The sequence below is a fragment of the Fukomys damarensis genome, unplaced genomic scaffold (assembly GCF_012274545.1).
Source record: "Fukomys damarensis isolate Sample0158 unplaced genomic scaffold, DMR_v1.0_HiC HiC_scaffold_16, whole genome shotgun sequence".
NCBI classification, from domain to species: domain Eukaryota; kingdom Metazoa; phylum Chordata; class Mammalia; order Rodentia; family Bathyergidae; genus Fukomys; species Fukomys damarensis.
In genome coordinates, this window is record NW_022900928.1 from 87690155 (window position 1) to 87711009 (window position 20855).

The following is a 20855-nucleotide window of genomic DNA, read 5'->3' on the forward strand; positions in this document are numbered from 1 at the left end:
CCTTACCTGTATTGGGGCCACTAATGTTTGTTGTTTGCCTTTTTGCTTCTAGTTGCATACATACCATATTAACTTATGCAAAATGAAGTCTCAGTATATAAATCACATGGATCAGTTGTTTCTTTTGCAGATCACTAAAGTGGTTCTTAGTAAAGGCTGGAGGTGTCTGGAGTGCACAGTATGTGAAGCCTGTGGAAAGGCGACTGACCCTGGGAGACTGCTGCTATGTGATGACTGTGATATAAGTTACCACACCTACTGCCTAGACCCTCCACTGCAGACAGTTCCTAAAGGCGGCTGGAAATGTAAATGGTACTCTAGCCTTTGTTGCTTTGTCAGTCTTCCAAGTTTAGAAATTTCTTATATGACTTTAGTTTTTAAAAATTAGCCATGTATGTTTTAACTACATAATACACATTTGCTATGATAGCTATTACCAGTCAGAAAATTTCACATATTAAATGATTTCCCCTTAATCTATTTAAGTGTAGCTTCTAGAATTACAGTAACCAAATAAGTAAATAAAACTGACACTTTGGGGTGGGGTTTGGATTTCAGGTGTGTTTGGTGCAGACACTGTGGAGCAACATCTGCAGGTCTGAGGTGTGAATGGCAAAACAACTACACACAGTGTGCTCCTTGTGCCAGCCTGTCTTCCTGCCCGGTCTGCTATCGAAACTACAGAGAAGATGATCTGATTCTGCAGTGTAGACAATGTGATAGGTATTGTACCTGCACCCGCCTCTACAGTTGTTTGCAAGCTTTTTTTTTTTAAACTGCAAGTATAGTCAAAGGAACTTAGACCATAACCTTCCTGATCATAAAGCTCAGGAATAAAACCTGTTGCTTTTAATATTTTTAGTCAAGTAGAAACCTCTGTGATTTCTTGTTTTAAACTCACAGTTCTAAAGATTTTTAACTGGGGGCTGTTTGAAGATTTATGAATCTTTTGGAAGTAGACGCAAAATTATTGCCTGTATAAATACATTTTCTTTACTATAGTTTTAAAATTATCTTGCATTCTGTTTCTTAAAGCTCTGATATTAAATATCTATGATTTAGATGCTGTCTCTTGTTCTTCTTAAGTAGTAATGTGTGTGTAGCATCAAAATCAAGAATGTTTTCTTTGATTGTGTTGGTGCATTACTGTGCCCTATTAGCAATTAAGCAGTATATACATAATATTAACAGTGTTAGTTCATATTAATGCTTTATTCCTAGGATTCTGTTTGCAAACAAGATACCTCTGTCACTTTATTCCCTAATAACTGTTCAACATCAGTTTATAAGAGTCATATCTAGCCAGGTGTGGTGTCAAACACCTGTAATTCCAGAACTTGGGAGGCTGTGACAAGTTCAAGGCCAACCTTGGCTACATAGTGAGTTCAAGACCAGCCTGAACTACATAGCAAGACCCTGTTTCAAAAAAAGAAGAAAAAGTTATACCTTCTTCAAATTATAGGCAACACATAGAGCACATACTGTGACATTTGTAGTTTTTTAAATTTGTTCCTTCTTGCCCTGACTAGCTTCATTTCTCTTTGATACATTTAATATATGATCAAAAATAATTATTATGTCCTCCTCAAGTAATGTGTACTTGATTCCTTGTCCATGTTCTCATCCTTTTCCTTCTTAGCCTTATGAAAGTCCTAGAGGGTCAAAAGGGAATAGTTAGATTGGTTAGACAGTAGGGGAAGATGAGGCTTCTGGCTTTTAAGTTTGAAGCTGTTAATTCCTGTTAGAGTTTATAAAAGTAAATGCTTCTCAATATACTCAGTTTTTAAAAATGTACAAATATTATCTCTTTAGATGGATGCATGCAGTTTGTCAAAACTTAAATACAGAGGAGGAAGTGGAAAATGTAGCAGACATTGGTTTTGATTGTAGCATGTGCAGACCCTATATGCCTGTATCAAATGGTAAGAATGATTTAAACTATGAGTCTGTGTTATCCTACAGTGCTCATGCACCTTCCTGTCCACAACCAATGAGTGGGCTTAATTTTGCTTCTTTTCTTTGTGAATCTTGTTTGGACAGGGATTTTGTGGCAAATGGGTTTTTTGTTATAATTTTGATAACTTTAATTACAAAAAGTAATTACAAAAAGAAAATGAACTGTATATTTTAGTTGTAAAATATAGTGTTGTTTGTAAGGAACATGCCGTCTTGTTATTAGCAATGTGTAGAAATTCAATACACTGCTTCTTTCTTTGACAGTTTTTCCTCCTTGATTTGTATAGTTCCTTTGCCACTTCTACTTGTGATTTATTCTTGTTTTAAAAACTGTTTAATTATATTTGGTTTTCAAGCATTTATTTCAATGAGTACTGAAACTGAAAGTTTAATCATATGTCTTTAATAATTTTTTCCTGAAAAATTTACCTGAATTATTTTCATTCCAGTGCCTTCCTCAGACTGCTGTGAATCTTCACTTGTAGCACAAATCGTCACAAAAGTAAAAGAGCTAGGTAAAATCTGAAATGCTTTACTTGACTATTCTTTAGAGAAAGCATTATGAATGATCAGTTTTTTCCACATTTTATGTAAAATAGGCCTTGTCATATGGATGTTTATTGTAAATTCCCTGATATTAATAATTTTTATAGGTGAAATATAAAATGTTCATCTTGTCTAGTTTTACTTGAACAATATTCCTATAAATTTTAGCAAATAGCCAGTGAAAATTAGCAGCTCTTAAAAAAATAGTTCATGCCATATTTGCTTTGGCTTCATTGATACCCCATTCTGTGTAGTTATTAGCAGAAAAGAAAGCCTTGCTGACAAATTCCTTTAGAAGTACAGTACTGTATTTTAGTCTCTCCATGTGTTTTGTATAACCGCCTAGAATGGTGATTAATATGATGCTTTTATAGGCGTTCTTCTGACTATCTGCATTTGATAATCATCTAACAGAAAAACATTAGGATAGTACAGGAATTGTTCTAATGAACAGCAATTTTATACATTAAAAATTCAATCTGCAGCATTTATAAGTACTTATCCCTTGTAAGCACGTTTATTGACACTGGTTTTCAGCTAGCTTTGTAGAGTATTCTTGCATCTCTTATATTAATTCATCCTTACCTCTTGTTCTTTTTAAAGAAAAGGTTCATAGTTGAAAGACTGATGTATTGCTTTAAGCTTCAATGCTTTCTTTCTAAGTCCTTCCTTGTGATGCATGAAAATAGACATGACAGGAAGACCAGTTTTTAAAAACATGCAGTCTTGGGGCCAGAGATTTAGCTCAATGGCTCCAGCACCTGCTTGACAAGCACAAGGTCCTGAGTTCACTCCCCAGTTCCGGAAAATAAACAAAAAACAAAACAAAACAAAAAAAAAACATGCAGTCTTTTGCCTAAAGTACAGAAAAGTTTAGGCATCATTATGTTAATTATTCATATGTTTCATAGATAGTTTTTCTATGGAAATGCAGTTACATTTCCTTTCACATATGTATTGTGTATTAACAATAACTAATTTACCAGTCAAATTTAGAATGGAAGTTTAAATTTGTATTCTTGGTACCTTTAAAATTTTAGATCCACCTAAGACCTACACCCAGGATGGTGTTTGTCTGACTGAATCAGGGATGACTCAGTTACAGAGCCTCACAGTTACTGTTCCAAGAAGAAAACGGTCAAAACCAAAATTGAAATTGAAGATAATAAATCAGAATAGTGTGGCTGTCCTTCAAACACCTCCAGACATCCAGTCAGAGCATTCAAGGGATGGTGAAATGGATGATAGTCGAGGTAATAGTGATTTGTCATCCTTGGAATATATGTGCAAGAATTAATGTATAAAATAACTTAAAATTTTTATGACTTACAAAGGTAAATCCCTCTGACTTAAACAGCCTGGGATGTGGCTTGTCCCCTTTACTGAGTGATCTTCTTAGACTTTGCCTTTTAAGGTTCATTTGCTTTTATGTATCCTCTTAGGATTCATTTATCTTATAGAAATTTCCAAGGCCCCTGTATATATTACAATCAAAGGTGGGCAAATTCAGAGGGTTGGACTTTAGTTTGCTAGATAGTCGCTTGAGTGTTATAAGCTTGGATGCCACGTTTGAGTTAAAGTAGAATTTGATCTGTGAATTGTAGAAATAGAAAACAATAATTTTGCTTCAAGTGCATATTATATTGACATATACTGAGCATATAAACTATGACTTACATTTTCTTGGTCAAAGTAAATAGAAAAAGGTTATTATAGCTGAGCTATAATTTGAGTAGTAATGTTAAATTCAGTACAAATTATATTTTTGCTTATCTCCAAAGATTGGGACAGGATTGTTTGTTTTACTGTGATTTTTTTTTTCTTTTCAGCTGATTTGGAAATAAAACAATAATTATTTCTGTTCCATTATGTTTCACCATGCAGTAGTACTTATTGAATGTACATTACGTGCCAGATGTCGAAGGATATTAACAGTGAGCAAAGGAAACAAAATCCTTTTCTCATGGAGTTTATATGTATGTCAATGTTAGGATACAAGACTATAAAAAATAACTACACAAAACGTTAACTCTGGTCAAAATGTCAACAAAGGGGGAGTCAGAGGTCCAGTTCAAGCTTGTGCTGGTGGGCAGTGGCAGCACCAGGAAGACCACGTTCGCAAAGGGCCACATGATGGGCGAGTTCAGGAAGCAATACATGGTCAATCTGGGTGTGGAGGTGCACCTGCTGTGCTCCACATCAGCCAGGGTCCCATCAAGTTCAGTGTGGGGGACACAGCCACCCAGAAGTTCACCGGGCTTCTCAACAGCTGCTACATGCAGGCTCACTGTGGTGGTACCATGTTTGACATGACATCAAGAGCTAGCTGCAGGAACTTGCCTAACTGACATAGATATCTAGTGTGAGTGTGTAAGAACATCCAATTGTGTTGTGTGGCAACAAAATGGACATTAAGGGCAAGAAAATGAAGGCAAAATCTGTTTTCTTTCACCAAAAGAGGAACCTTCAGTACTATGATATTTCTGCCAAAAGTAACTGCAACTTTGAGAAGCTCTTGTTCTGTCTTGCCAGAAAGCTTATCAGAGAACAGAACTTGGAGTTTGTCACCGTGCTTGCTTTTGTCTCACCAGAGGTTGTCATGGATCCAATGTTGGCAGTACAATCTGAACATGATTTAGAGGTAGCTCAGATCACTGCTGTCATAGATGAGGTTGATGACCTGTGAGGCAGTGTAGTGGGAGCCCGGCATCAGACGTCTAGTTTTATACGAACTGTCCTGAGTGAATGTGGCAGTTAAACCTTCATGTTTTGGACCTGCATATTTAGCTGTTTACAACACAGTTGTTTGCTTTTTGAGTTTCAAATATAAACCTTTAACTCAATCATGTGTTTAGCAAGTGCTAGGGAAAAAATTAGAGACTACACAGAATTAACAGTATAGGACAGTAACGTTGTGGGGTCAAATGAATGGAAAGTGATATTTAAGCATAAACTTCAAGGAGTTGAGTATATGAGCCCTTTGAGTACCTGATGACAGAGCATCCCAGATAATGAGAAAGTCAGGGCAGAGGCCCTGGAGAGAACATACATAGCACATGTGAGGAATGCTGTGATGGACCACTGTATTCGGCAGAATGACTTATGGGACAGTAGGAGCCAGTGAGGTCACAGGTGTGAGGAGGGGGGATAGGGGTGAGATGAAGGTTATGGTGTTGGTGGGGTCAGTGTCAGATCTGATACTTTGGGGAGTTTGAACTTGACAGAGTGGAATGAGGGTGAGGGTTATTGGGTGTTTGTGAAGAGAAGTGCATACTGCCATTTGTACTGTAAGAGGATTGCTCTGCTGCGACATGTAGACTATCAGATATGAGAGTTGTGTTGGCTAGGCCTGTAGTCCTCAGGTAAGAGATAACTGTGGCTTAGAGAAGTTGTATCTTATAAAGTCCTGGTAATTTAGCATTTAATTTTCATGTTTTTCTTTTGTAATAGTGTGGTTTTAGGTTTGTGTTCTTATGAGAAAAGATTTGTGGTGGGTTATATATAACTGCTTTTTGAATAGTGAATTTGATTTTGAAGTTTAAAGTAGAATTAGAGGTTGTGAAGAAATAGCCCATATGTTTAGAAGGAATTGATCCAGATAAGCATCAGCCAAATTTTTGAATAGTGAATTTGATTTTGAAGTTTAAAGTAGATTAGAGGTTGTGAAGAAATAGCCCATATGTTTAGAAGGAATTGATCCAGATAAGCATCAGCCAGAACACATGGAAGAGGTTTAGTTTCTGATGACATTAAAGCTTGTGCAAAAAAGGATTTCATCCTAAATCACTTAAATGTGGGAAATGCTAGATTTTACTAAATATGAGAAGTTCTTGATAGTACACATTATTTTCCAAATTCTGAGATTGTAGAATCGTCTAAAACAAAGACTTTTTGAAAGGTTTCCATGCAACTACTATTTGTGGAACAGCACTATGAGAAATTGTGATTTATTTAAATTTTATATTCTCTGAACTCCTGTCAGGTTAACAGAATCAGTTGAAAAATTACTTTTACTTTCTTTGAAACCATTTATGTGGTAAAATAACCCATCTTTAGTTTGATTTACTGTCTTTATTTTATTGAAAATGAAAGAATACGAAAGTCATTTGGTGTGTTAGATGTTGAGAATGTTAATAGACAATTTTAGGATTTTAGCAATTTAGTGTAGTATTACCCTGACTAGTCTCTCATGCTTCTTTATGTCTCAGGATCTCAGATCCTTTGTGAAAGAGAGATAATTTCTGTAGAGGTGAGGTAAATTTGTGTAATTGAAGAGTATTTGTGTTTTTCCATGTTCACTAAATAAAATCCTTTTTAAAATTGACTATTACCACAACTTGCTATCATCAAGATGGAGTTATATACTATAATAAATTCTAAAAACATTACTGATATATTTGGTTACCCACCCTGTGTGGGTCACACATATGTATAGATATACTCCACACACATATTTAAAGTGAGTTTTAGGGTTGTATTACTTTTAAGTATGCTTGTACTTGGTAAAAAATAGAAAAAGAGACTAGTCATCAATTTTTATTATATATAATGCTAAGATTTCTAATAAGACTGCCCTTTTTTGCTACTTTGTGTGAAACCAAGATTCTCCACATTTTAGATTCTGGCTATGTATTGACTTTGAAAAAGAAGCATGATGGAACCGTAGGCAGTGTATTGGCAACTTTGGATGTTTTTAGCCAAATTTTTAACTTCTCTGGAGCTTAGACTTCCCGTTTGTGAAGTACTGCATGTGCTAGGAACAACCCCACAGGGTAATTGTGTTGAAAAGGCTCAGGATGCACTCCAGGTCCTCACCACACGCTTCCCAGATACGGCTGTCTCAGGAACTGTAGACTGTTAGTGTCCAGTCAGTGCTTCCCCAGTAGCTGTTTTCTGTGCCTGACAGAGCTCAGCAGAGCCAAACACTTGTTTCTGTTGTGATGCAAGTTGCACTCCATCTCAATAAAAGGCATTGTCCCTGTTCATGTAAGTGAATATTGAGGTTAGGGGATTGTCTACCAGAATCATTCTCTGAACTGATCTTTACTGTATTTTAAGGTATAGAACAACTGTAATGAAAGCATGTGTAGACTTTCCCCTGTGTATTAGGAGGAGACAGGATGATTTCAAAATTAAATTTTGAAAAGTATTGAATAAAAGTGACCTTGAGCTATACACTTTTCAACTTGAAGCTGTCAGTATGATACAGATCATATTACACATGTCATTTTAGACAAGCATTAGATTCTCCACTGGAGTCTGCAGAGTCCTAATTTAACTTATGGTGGTCTGCAATATTACAATAGATGTGTTTTTAAATTTTCTTTTTGCTTCTGTTGATTTTTAACTTTTATAAGTGCCTCTTAAGACAAGTCATAAATCATTAGCGCAGTGTATCAGAAATGAGTTTCATGTGCAGTAAAAGCAGACTTCTTTTTTATTCACCTGCTGTGATCCAGAAATCCTGTTATGCAAGAAAAATAATCTTATCTCTAAAAAAAAACAAACAAACACTCTGTTCATTGAGAAAGTGAGCTTGGAGGGTATTATAGTAAATTAACCACAAGATGAACTATAATAAAAGTAGAGGGAAATAAATTGGTTTAGAAAGGGACTGAAGAGTCTTGACTTAGGAGTAATTAGGGATTATCATTGCTGGCATCCAGACTTTGTCTTCTTCAGGGTTTGGTTTGTTTTGCTTGTTTGTTTTTAGAAACAGAGTCTCACTATGTAGTCCAAACTGACTTTGAACTCACTATGTAGTCCGCAATATCCTTGAGGCAACCCTCCTGCCTCAGCCTCCTAATGGTTAGGATTACAGGCATGGGCCACCATGCCCAGCTTTCAGGGTGTGTTTTTAATGTCTTGTGATGATCTGGGTAACATAAGAAAGGGAGAAAGTTCATGTTAAATTAGTATATGATTTTGGATAGTTTTCAGTAACTAGGTAATACTCAGTTACCACTGTGGTTGGAGCTATGAACAGTTCAAGGTTACACAGACAGCTTGGAGTCTGGGACTTGGAGACAATGAAGAGTAAGAGAATGATTTGTAAAATGCAACTTGATTGATCATTGTCCTTTTGAGCTCTTTCTCTCTGTGTTCCCCTTACCTCCTTCTTGGTTTGTATCTCTGAGAACATTAAGCATTGTGGTTTCCATGACAGTTTGGGGCCTGTTTGATTTCTTTTTCTGCTTTTGCTACCTGCTCAGATGTACAGTTATGGTAGCTTGGTGGCCCCTTGGCTTTATATTTCCCTTTATTTATGGAATATGTATTTAGTAGACCGCTCCAGTTTTATCTGTACATTTACTTTTTTCCAGAAGCAGAACTTATGGACTGTGATGGAAAATCAGAATCTAGTCCTGAGCGTGAACCTGTGGATGATGAAACTAAGGGAGTAGAGGGAACAGATGGTGTCAAAAAAAGAAAAAGGAAGCCATACAGACCAGGTAAAGTGCCTCAGCTAGAAATACTTAAGCTAATTTAAGAAAAATACATTATTGAGGACTTCAGCTAGGTATGTTAGCACATTCCTATAATCCCAGCTCTTGAGTTGTAGCAGGAGGATTTGAGTTCAAGGATAGCCTGTTTTTCCTATGTACTGTAGGCTATATAGTGAGACCCTGCTCAAAAATAAACCAAAAAACACAAGCATGGTGGCACTCTCTGGCAGCTGAGGTAGGAGTATCTCTGTGAGTTCAAGGACCACCTGTACTACATTGAGAGTGCAGGGCCTGCCTGAGCTGTGTATGGGGACTTAGTCTCAAACACTAATAAAACAAACCTCTCTCCATTTCTACAAATCGAAGACATCAGGACTAAGTGTGACATCTGAAAAACTGTCTGGAATGTTTATGTATATTACAAGTAACTAGACTGTTTGGATATGCTTTTTAGCTGATGGATTTGTTCAGCTGAATATCCTAATACTTCACAGCAAGCCATTATTTAATGTCTTATCCCAAATGTTAACAATTTTATTAAATGCTTTACTAGTTGGTTTTTATTTATAATCTACTTTGAAGCCTTTCATATATTTCCCATCCATATGTACTTCTGTAGTTCTCTTTTCACCACTGACCTTGTGCTATTTTTATGTTTTAAAAACTTGTTACAGTGTTTATGCAAGAGTGTCGGTAAGGCTATAGTGTGAGGTAAACATGACAAGGTCCCATGCCTTATAGAATTTATAATCCAGTTAGTACCACAAATGATTAAACATTTTCTTACTTCTATTTTCTGTAGGAGTAGAGAGAAAAGCTGCTCTCTTTGTCAGATTTTTATTTACCTTATTGGAACAAGTTATTAAAGTGCAGTACAGAAGTTGTAAGCTTTCTTTAGTCTGTTTATTAATGTCTGTAATAAGGCATTAAATTGATATAATCTTGGTTCTCCTAATTTCTCATATTTTATTAAGGGTCTTATAAATCCCTTTTGAGTATCAAGAAGAATTTCTTGCTTTATTTGCATTCTGTAAGTTTCATCTGTAATAAGGACTGAAGATTAGTTTCATCCCAATCACTTCATGAAAATGGTTTCATTTCTTCCTAATTATGAGGTTTACAGGTGCATTTACTTTTTTTTTTAGATATTGCAGATTCTTTGTAGGAACTTTGTTTTGTTGGAGAGTTTTCGTCTTTTGCTTCCTTACATGGAAATCATCCCTTTAATTGGGGCACTTATTAGGTCTCAAAGTATATTATTAGACACCTGTATCATTTGGCAAAAGCTTAGTGTTGACTGTGTGCAGGGGATTATATTAACTAACCACTCTTAAGGCTTATCAGAGAGCTGTGACGCTGAAAAATTACTTGCTCAAATTTAGTAAACAGAATTACATACAGTATTATGTGTCCAGATTTTGTGCTCTCAGCTTGGGAGCTTTGTGTCTTACATCTAAAAGCATTCATAATGTAGAAAACCTAGGCACAGCCTCTAAAGTCAGATTAATCCAGGGTTCTTAGCACCCGGGCCACACAGAGACTGGTGAGGAAAGCTTCATCTGTATTTACAGCTGCTCCAGTCACTTGCCTCACTAGCTGAGTTCTACCTTCTGTCAGAGCAGCAGCTGCCTTATATTCTTTGTAGGGGTGCAGACACTGTAGTGAACTATATGAGTGAGAGATCTAAGTTACACTCTCCCTTGAACCCCGTCTGCATTGTGGAAAAATTATTTTCAAAAAGGTTGGGGACAGCTGTATTAATCAGTTTATACTTTTGTCATACAGATTATTACAGTATACTGTTAATGTACAAGTAACTTGATATTCATAGACAAGCATAATCTGTTAAGTGTTTATTCTGACTTAGTCTAAAAGAGGAAATGCATGGAATTCTTTCTCTACTCTAGAAAATTTTAATTCTTGCTTAGTGACAACAGTAGCTTTAACATTTTTTAAATTCAAAATCTGTCCTATTTTAATAGAAAATTGAGATTATTGATTTAGATTAGGCCAGACTCAATTTGGGAAAATGCCTCAGTGGGAGCAGTTTTACCCTGCTTGCTGTAGAGCTACAGTATAGGGGCAAATTATAATTATTTTTCAATTTATCTAATTTCTTGTTTTGGTTAGGTATTGGTGGATTTATGGTACGGCAAAGAAGTCGAACGGGGCAAGGAAAAACCAAAAGATCTGTGATCAGAAAAGATTCCTCAGGATCTATTTCTGAGCAGTTACCTAGCAGAGATGATGGTATAGTACCGAATTTATTTTATTTAACCCCTTGATGTTGACCCCTTGATTATAAAGGACTATCATAAATACATTGCCCTGTTACACTATATTGTTCTTATTGATTGAAGGATTTAGATGTGCATAGAGTTCATACTTCAGTCAGATTTGATAAGGAAATGATTTAAATCGAACGAATTCGATTCCATTTTTATTTTATTCCTTTTTAATTTCTTTTCTTTTGTTTTGGTGCTGAGGATTGAACCCAAGGGCCTCACATATGCTAAGAACATGCTCTGCTCTGAGTTACCACTCCCAACTCCTCCTCTGAGACAGTCTTCTTTTTAAAATATATTTTCTGTATTATGTATAGACAGTATAAGGACTGAATTGTTTAGTTACATAAGATACTCAGCACCTCTACCAGTGAACACACTCGTTCTTAGTGCTTTAGAGAATTACCTCATGATAATATATTTCTGAACTTAGAATTGCTGGACCGAAGGAAACACATAAAAATGAAAGGATTTTTCTCATGTGTTTCTAATATACTCTATTCACCAAATTTCCCGTGGGAGTATAGGAGTAGCCAGACTCATGAGCATTCAGTATTTTCATTTTTTACAATCTGTAACTACATGTTATGTTTTAAAAAAACAAGTTTCTAATTAAAAACTTACCAACAAAGAAAAGCCCAGGCCCTGATGGATTCACTGCTGAATTTTACAAGACATTTAGAGAAGAACTACTACCATTACTCTTCAAACTTTTCAATGAAATTGAAAGAGAAGCTATACTTCCAAATTCATTCCTGGAAGCAAGTATCACTCTGATTCCCAAACCAGAGAAAGATACAACCAAAAAGGAGAACTACAGACCAATCTCCTTAATGAATATAGATGCAAAAATCCTTAATAAGATACTAGCAAACAGAATACAGAGGATTATTAAGAAGATCATCCATCATGACCAAGTCGGATTTATTCCAGAGATGCAAGGGTGGTTCAACATACGAAAGTCAGTGAATGTAATACATTATATTAACAAAGTCAAGGACAAAAACCATATGATCCTCTCAATAGATGCAGAAAAAGCATTTGATAAAATTCAACACCCATTCATGATAAAAACCCTGCAAAAAATTGGAATAGATGGTCTATACCTCAATTTAATAAAGGCTATTTATGAAAAACCATCAGCCAACATCATATTGAATGGCCAAAAACTGAAAACCTTCATGTTAAAATCAGGAACAAGACAAGGATGCCCACTATCGCCACTTCTCTTCAATATAGTTCTGGAAACATTAGCCACAGCAATTAGACAAGAGAAAGAAATTAAAGCAATAAAGATAGGAAAGGAAGAAGTTAAACTATCATTATTTGCTGATGATATGATACTCTACATTGAAGATCCAAAAAACTCCACCAAAAAACTTCTAGACTTAATTGACAGATTCAGTAAAGTATCTGGATACAAGGTGAATACCCAAAAATCAATAGCCTTTCTATACACAAATAACAGACAGACAGAAAGAGAAATAAGGGAAAAAATTCCTTTTACAATAGCATCCAAAAAAATGAAGTATCTAGGAATCAATCTAACAAAAGAAACAAAAGATCTCTACACTGAAAACTACAGCACTCTGAAAAAAGAAATCGAAGAGGATATAAAAAAATGGAAAGATATCCCCTGCTCCTGGGTAGGAAGAATCAACATAGTGAAAATGGCCATACTACCGAAACTGCTATATACATTCAATGCAATGCCAATTGAAATTCCAACACTATATTTCACAGAACTAGAAAAAAGAATCCAAAAATTCATTTGGAACCACAAGAGACCTAGAATAGCAAAAGCCATTATAGGCAACAGTCACATGGCACCAGGTGTAACAATTCCCAATTTGAAACTATACTACAAAGCCACTGTGATAAAATCAGCATGGTACTGGCAAAGAAATAGGCCTGAGGATCAATGGAACAGACTGGAAGACACAAAAACAAATGCAGATGTACTCAGCTACCTCATCTTCGACAAAGGAGCTCACCATCCTCAGTGGAGGAAAGATAGCCTCTTTAATAAATGGTGTTGGAAAAACTGGATATCAACCTGTCACAGATTAAAATTAGACCCTTATCTTTCGCCATGCACTAAATTAAAATCCAAATGGATTAAAGATCTAAATATTAAAACAGAAACATTAAACTTGCTGGAAAGTAAGTTAGGCAGAACTCTGGAAGACATTGGTATAGGAAAAGACTTTATGAACAAATCCTCAGTAGCACGGGAACTAGCAGAAAGAATCAACAACTGGGATCTCATCTTACTAAAAAGCTTCTGTACTTCAAAAGAAACCATTAGCAGAACTAAGAGACAATCTACAATGTGGGAAAAAATTTTTACCAGCTGTACCTCAGACAAAGGACTATTATCAAGGATATATAAAGAACTCAAAACAATCAGTCCCCCCAAATATAAAGACCCGATCCAAAAATGGGCATCCGAAATGAACAGACATTTCTCATACAAAGAAGTGAAAGCAGCAAGAAAATATATGAAAAAATGTTCCACATCACTGGTCATTCGAGAGATGCAGATGAAAACAACACTGAGATTCCACCTCACCCCACAAAGAATGGCTGCTATCAAGAAATCACACAATAACAAATGTTGGCGGGGTTGTGGGGAGAAAGGAACCCTCCTCCATTGTTGGTGGGAGTGCAGACTAGTGCAACCACTATGGAAATCAATATGGAGATACCTCAAAGAGCTTGGACTGGAGGTTCCATTTGACCCAGCCATCCCTCTGTTGGGTATCTTTCCAAGAGAACTAAAAGAATCATATCACAGAGAAGTATGTGCACCCATGTTTATAGCGGCACAGTTTGTAATAGCTAAATCTTGGAAACAACCTATTTGCCCATCCGTTGGAAACTGGATAAAGAAGTTGTGGTTTTTCTATAAAATGGAATATTACTCAGCCATAAAGAGCGAGAGAATAGATTCATTCATAGGAAAATGGATACATATTGAAGATATACTCCTAAGTGAAATAAATAAGTCCCACATGTGTAAATACCGAATAGTTTCCCTGGTGTGAATATTCTGCAACAATGCATAAGATTCTAATAAGATTACTGACATTTAGAAATGGGAGGAAAGGAGCTAAAGGTGTAGGGAAGGTGTGATACGTAGGGGAAGAACAAAAAGGGAAAAGAAAAAAATGTGAGAGAATGAAAAGATGAAAATAAAGTGTTTGTAGATGGGGAGGGGAGGAGGGGGTGAAGGGAGGGCAGAGGTAAGGGGAAAAAATGAGAATCAAGACTTGCCATGTAAAGGTACATGATCCCAACAATGAATGTAACTGTACTGTATCCCTAAATGTACCAATAAACTCAATAAAAAAAAAAAAAAAACAAGTTTCTATTTTTCAAGAAAATGCTGATCATTAAGAGAATAAGAAATATACTAATATTGAATAGATATGAAATTAAAATTTTATGATGCTTTAAACTTACCAATAAACTTGCTTTGAGATTTTTTATGACACAAAAGATTATTTTTTAAATGGAACTGTATATGTTGGTAAGCTATAAAATTACCTTGGGTGGATTTGTTTGAAATTTAAATACCACACATATATAAACGTGACTCTTATTTCAGGCTGGAGTGAGCAGTTACCAGATACTCTGGTTGATGAATCTGCTTCTGTTGCTGAGAGCACTGAAAAAATAAAGAAACGATACCGAAAAAGGAAAAATAAGCTTGAGGAAACATTCCCTGCTTATTTACAAGTAATATTATGCTTTACATTATGTTAAGTTTTTAAAAGTAGATTTATTGTTGTTGTTTTCATTTAATCATAAATGTCATTTTACCTTTCAGAACCCCATATTAACATTCACCCTTTTTTGACTTTGATACTTTTCATAAAGTTTATCTCACTTGCTCACTTCTAAACATTCTATAGTAAAGACACATTGGAGTGTGAAAAGCTGTCTTCTATATCATTGATATTTTTGAGCAGATGAAAATCTAGATCCTGTTGAAAGTTCCCTTGGCCAGTACAGGTTACAGCAATTATTGAATTAAAGATAAGTTTAGGTAAGCAGCCAGAGTGACAGCTTTAATAATTCTCTGCTGCTTTTAGAAGGCTAATGAACCAAAGACTAAGCCAGAGAATTCTTTTATTTTCCAAAATACACATTAGAAAGGTATATCTCAATATGAATAAATTATATTTTACAGGTACAGGGTACAAAGAAGAAAATCTTCTTAATCTTGAAAACATTAAGTTACAGAATTCAAAGCCATGTAATATGTTAAAAGTGCTCTATATTAAAAATAGGACTGAAAAAAATTTAACATTGACCATAGATAATTCTAGTCTCTGAGCCTGGTATTCATCTTTTCTGGGCCACTGTTTCTTCCATTGAATTGGGACAGACCATCCCTGAGTGTCCATGTCTGTTTGAATGTATGGAATTGCTCATCTGATCTGTCTTCTCAAGAAACTATGCACTGTGAAACATATCCTGCTTGAGCTGTACATAGTTTCTAATTTTCCAGTTAGCTATTATTAATTTGTTATAAAATACATTTTCTTTCAGTTCGTATGCAACTTTCTCTTTTAGTAATTAGACTACTAACATTTTAATGGCCATGTTCATGTTAAAGAGTTCATTCATCCTTTAGAGTCAGAGTTCTGTGTTTGCATGCCATTCTCCAGTTGTATGACCTTGCTCTGTTCACCATCTCTTTGCCCCTGGGTTCGATCCCCCGCATTCCAGGGGGGAAAAAGAACAGTTATACAGAATATCTACTCTGTGCCTTACTTTAATATAGTCTTCAAGACATGTTTTATTTTCTCCTTATTTCCTTCAAATATTCTTTCATCCTAGCTTTGCACTTATTTTTAAATAGTAATTTTATTGGTCAGGAAGTAAATCCATTTCTTGTTTGCATCTTTGATCTTGTTGCCTCCTGTTTCCCTCCTTTCCTTTCTTAGCAGACCTTTCTGGGAGTACTGAGCAGATGAGTTGCTCCCTGTCTGTAAACTGTAATGTGCATTTATTTCTTAGCTGTTTATAAAAGTGTGAAAACTGACTTTTTAATACAATGGCAAGTCATTAAAAGTATTAGACCTAATTTAGCAGTTACTGTTGAGACCTTTATTGGGCTGTATTTTTTCCTCTCATATCCAAAAGCAAGATTGAACACCCCCCCCCAGTTAATATGAAGGAAGCCTTTGTAATGATACTGTGTCTTAGGTGTCTTGAGATAGTTGTATTTTCCCCCTTTGATTAGGGAAACACATACTGACAGAAATGTAGTAGGGATTCGAAGCATTCTTTCTGTATTTTCTTTTTCTTTTTTTTAAGAGTAGGAAAAATTTATTGAAAGATAGCTTCTAAGAGAGACAGAAGGGGGACCGAAAGTGGGTTGCCCCCTTTCTATATTTTCTTTATGAATCACAAAATGTCTAGATAAACTGTATTATATAACCTCTGGACTAGAAATATTTATGAGATCTGATAGCCATGTGATTTTAGGAATGCTTGTAGTAATTCAGTTTCTGGTTGGTTCTTTGAGTCATTAACAGTATCAGGTTAGGAATCCTGTGGGAATACTTTTCTGCGTTAACTACAACTGAAACTTTGCTCAGTTAACAAATGTTCCATTTCTGCTCCTGCTCCTGCTCCTGCTCCTGCTGCTCCTCCTTCTCCTTCCTTCCTTCCTTCCTTCCTTCCTTCCTTCTTCCTTCCTTCCTTCTTCCTTCTTCCTTCTTCCTTCTTCCTTCTTCCTTCTTCCTTCTTTTCCCTTTGGTACCGGGGATTAAACTCAGGACCTTGCACTTGCGAGGCAGGCCCAGTGCCACTGAAGTAAATCTCCGGCCCTCCATTTCTTGATAATCATTAGTAGAATCACCGTGAATTACTAAAAATATTGCTAATTGTGGCTTCAGATTTCTCAAATTTATAAAGGATTAAATAAATAATCTCTTAACTTTCTGGGTGCTTTATGCTCATCAGCACTTTACCTGATGATCAGAGCATTGCTGGAAAAAGCAATGCTTCCATTCAGTGTTCTAGCTTTGCGGATTTTAAAATTTTTCATGGTGAATGATTTGTCTGTTTAAGGAGTATGAAAATTTAAAATCTCCTAAATTGTTGCCTCGGCAGACTTTACCCCAAATCTCTTTCAAAAGTGGGAGCTTTCTATATTTTATTTGTACATGCTTACAGTAGTCTTGATTTGTATATTTTGCTAAGTAATTTGTTATACCATTCATCTTACGTCTTTTTATTTTTTTGGAGCTAAGTACCTTGAATATTGTAGGCAAACACTTAACCATTGAGCCACATCTCCAGCCCTCAACTTTTAACAGATTTTAGGGGTTTTCTTAGAAACCATGGCTCACATAGTTTTTAAAATTGTATTTTTGATTTAGTCATGTCCCTGCTTGGGAACATTAAGTCTGTTTTCACTTTTTGTATTATAAAAAATGCCACAGTGAACCTTTTTTTATATCTGTTTGCTAGAATATGTTAAATGTTGATGTCTACTACAAAATTGTCTTTCAAAGAATCCTTTTTTCAGACAAGAAAATAGAGTAGAACGGGGTTGCTAGGTTGAAACAAGAGAAAATGTGCCCTGCATACGTCCTTTTTGTTTTCTGTACTGATCATTTAAAAGTGTGGGGGAGACCTGGAGTTGCCAGGACCCTAGCTGAGTAAATTAGCCAGAAGGTGGAGGTGGTATGTTGAGGTGGAGGAATGCTCATCTGAGTAGATGGTTAGTAAGCCAGAATCCTTTAGCAGCTGCTAATGCTGTATACATGGTGTGGTTAAAATGATTGTAAAAGCCCTCTTTCGGATTTATAGTGGAAGTCCTCTAATGTATATGAATCAATATGAGATTACTAAATCTACCTGAAATTTGTAAATATTAATGCTATAGATCAGAGTCTTGTGCTAGCCTCTGCAAGTAATCTGTATTAGTATAATATTCATGAAGCTTTAGTTTTGCTTACAATATGATTTAAGGTACCAATGGTATTAGAAATTATTAATTTTTAAATTTAATTATAACCTAATCTATAATTGAATTATTCTTCAGTGGCCAGAAACACATTTGACATAATTGTGTGTTTATATTTCTATAATTTTATTTGTCTCTTGTACTAAAGCTACAAAAGTCTTTTTTTAATAATCTAAAAGAATTGACAGACTCCTGTGTTTTTATATTCAATTTCTATATTGTTAAATAGAAAGGTTTTCTATTTTGTCAGAAATGATGGCAGGATAGTTTCTGTCTAGAATTTTATAACTAATCATTTTCTTATGTGCTTATCTTTGTCTAGGAAGCTTTCTTTGGAAAAGATCTTCTAGATACAAGTAGACAAAACAAGCTGAATTTAGATAATCTATCAGAAGATGCAGCTCAGCTTTCATATAAAACAAACATGAACACAGGTTTCATGGATCCTTCCTTAGATCCACTACTTAGTTCTTCCTCAACTCCAGCAAAACCTGGAACTCAGGGTATGTAGAATAACTCACAGGTTTTTTTCTTTGTATCAGATGGCATTTACCTTCCTTTTAAGTCAACCTTAGAAATGCTTTTGTTTATCCTTACATACATTTTTAAAAGCAACTTTATTGAAGTATGATTTATATTTAGTAAATGCAACTATATTAAGTGGTCAGGTCTATCAGATTTGGCAAATTGACTTAACCTGTGCTCCTATCACCAAAATCAGGAGTGTAAAGAAAAACTTTAGTTTATACGTTACTGAGTTGTTCTCTTAAAGTTAGGTAATACTTATTTTTGTTAATTACATAGTTAAAAGAAATTCATAACAGAAACCAAAAAGAATACCACAATAAAGAATTTTCTGGTAGACTTGATACAGTGAAATAAGTTACCCTACATTCTGGTTTCTTACCACTTCCTTTGTTGTGTGGGAAAGAGGCTGTTCTCTGCCAGAGAGAGTGATGAACAACATTTCTATGAGTCTGAGATCATGACAGTCGAAAGTGTTGTCAGATACTGCTAAAGAGTCCTTGGTCAGCACAATTATCTGTTTGAGAACCATGTCTTAGATGGGAATGTGGGAACTCTTAAGATCAGGGAAGAGAATCAGGGATGTAGCTCAGTGGCACTATGCCTGCCTAGCAAGTGCAAGGTCCTGAGTTTGATTCCTGATACCTCAAAAAGAATCAGGGAAGAATGAGAGAACTTAATATGTTTATAAAACAATATTAATGTCAACAAGGCTCTAGAGGTTTAGTTGGACTGTGCTTTCAGTGCTTTTTCCCCACTTCTATATTTTTTTAGTACCATCAGCTATAAACTAATGTTTTTTTGACAGGCTTTCTTTTTGCCATTGAGTACATTTGTTATTCAGTTCTTTGATAAACTCATTTTGGAAAACAATTTTAAGGCAGCCCTCCGCTGAAAAAAATGACTTTTTTTTTTTTAAAGACAACGGTATTTCAGGCTGGCCTTGAACTCACTGTGGAGCCCAAAGCCCAGGATGGACTTGAGCTCTCAGTGATCCTCTTGCCTCGGCCTCCCAAGTGCTGGGATTCAGGCATGTGCCTGAAAAAATGGCTTTTCATATTAACTTAGTATCGTCCTAGATTGAGGTATGGTTTGCTCACTTTTATCTGCAAAGTTCTGTGTCTGCAAATAAGAGCCAACATCAGGGACTTGAGTATCTGCACATTTTGGTATTTGCAAGGGCCCCTGAAACCAGTCCCTGGGAGGTGCTGAGTTTCCCTACACAGGCTCCTTTTTTTTTTGTTGTTTTTTTGTTTGTTTGCTTTTTTCATACCAGGGATTGAACTCTGGACTTTACTCTTAGACCTTATTTTTTAATTGATTATTGAAATAAGTAGAATATCCTTTTGTACACACAGCACATCCAGTCTACCTCATTATTGATAGTGAAGGATGAAAACACTGGACTAAAGTCTATACCCTTTGTTCAGTCTTAACAAATTTTAAAAAAATGTTTACATTCTGTTTTTTTAAGTACTTACTAGCTCTTAGCCATATCAATGTGTTGTTAAATTAATGTATAATGAAAGATTTGTGGGTCCTTGAATGGTTATCTTATATTCCTGACAGGCCATTTAAAATACTTTAATTGGAGTTATTTGCATTAGAGTTTTATGAGGAAAGGCATTTGCTGGATGTGTGGTGGTGCACACTTGTAATTCCAGTGCTCTCGGAGACTGAGGCAGGATGAGTGAAGGTTTTAGCTCAGCTTGGGCAATTAAGCAGGACCTTGTTATCATAATTTTATAAAACAGATGGAGTGTAGGTATGATGGCAACACACCTGTAATCCCAGTACAAGGTGAGGCAGGAGGATCACTGCAAGTTCCAGACCACCCTGGGCTACAAAGCAAGAATCTGTCTCAGAAAAACATTGGAAAAGGTGTCGGGGGAAGGGTGGCTGGGATGGGGGTCTGGGGATATGGCTCAGTGAGAAAGCCCTTGGTTTAATCCCTAGTATTACCAAAATAATAAGGAAAAGGATTGCAGTTGGATGAGAACAGATTGTAATAGGAAAACCAGATTATTTTTGTTCCTTTTTCCTTTACTTGCTTGTTTATTCCAAAAAACTGATGAAGATATGGTGATTTTTTTTTTTTTTTTTTTTTTT

At 35.7% G+C, this 20855-nt stretch overlaps 1 protein-coding gene and 1 pseudogene across 1 annotated transcript in view; both read left to right on the forward strand.

Moving 5' to 3' along the window:
- Positions 1–20855, forward strand: part of Kmt2c (lysine methyltransferase 2C) — a 180331-nt gene that overhangs the window by 105323 nt on the left and 54153 nt on the right. The window contains 9 exon segments of the mRNA XM_033763959.1: positions 131–312; positions 559–723; positions 1813–1922; positions 2406–2471; positions 3543–3755; positions 8826–8954; positions 11079–11198; positions 14844–14974; positions 18544–18724. Of these exon segments, the coding sequence (XP_033619850.1) occupies positions 131–312; positions 559–723; positions 1813–1922; positions 2406–2471; positions 3543–3755; positions 8826–8954; positions 11079–11198; positions 14844–14974; positions 18544–18724 (1297 nt within the window).
- Positions 4375–5201, forward strand: LOC104871566 (annotated as a pseudogene).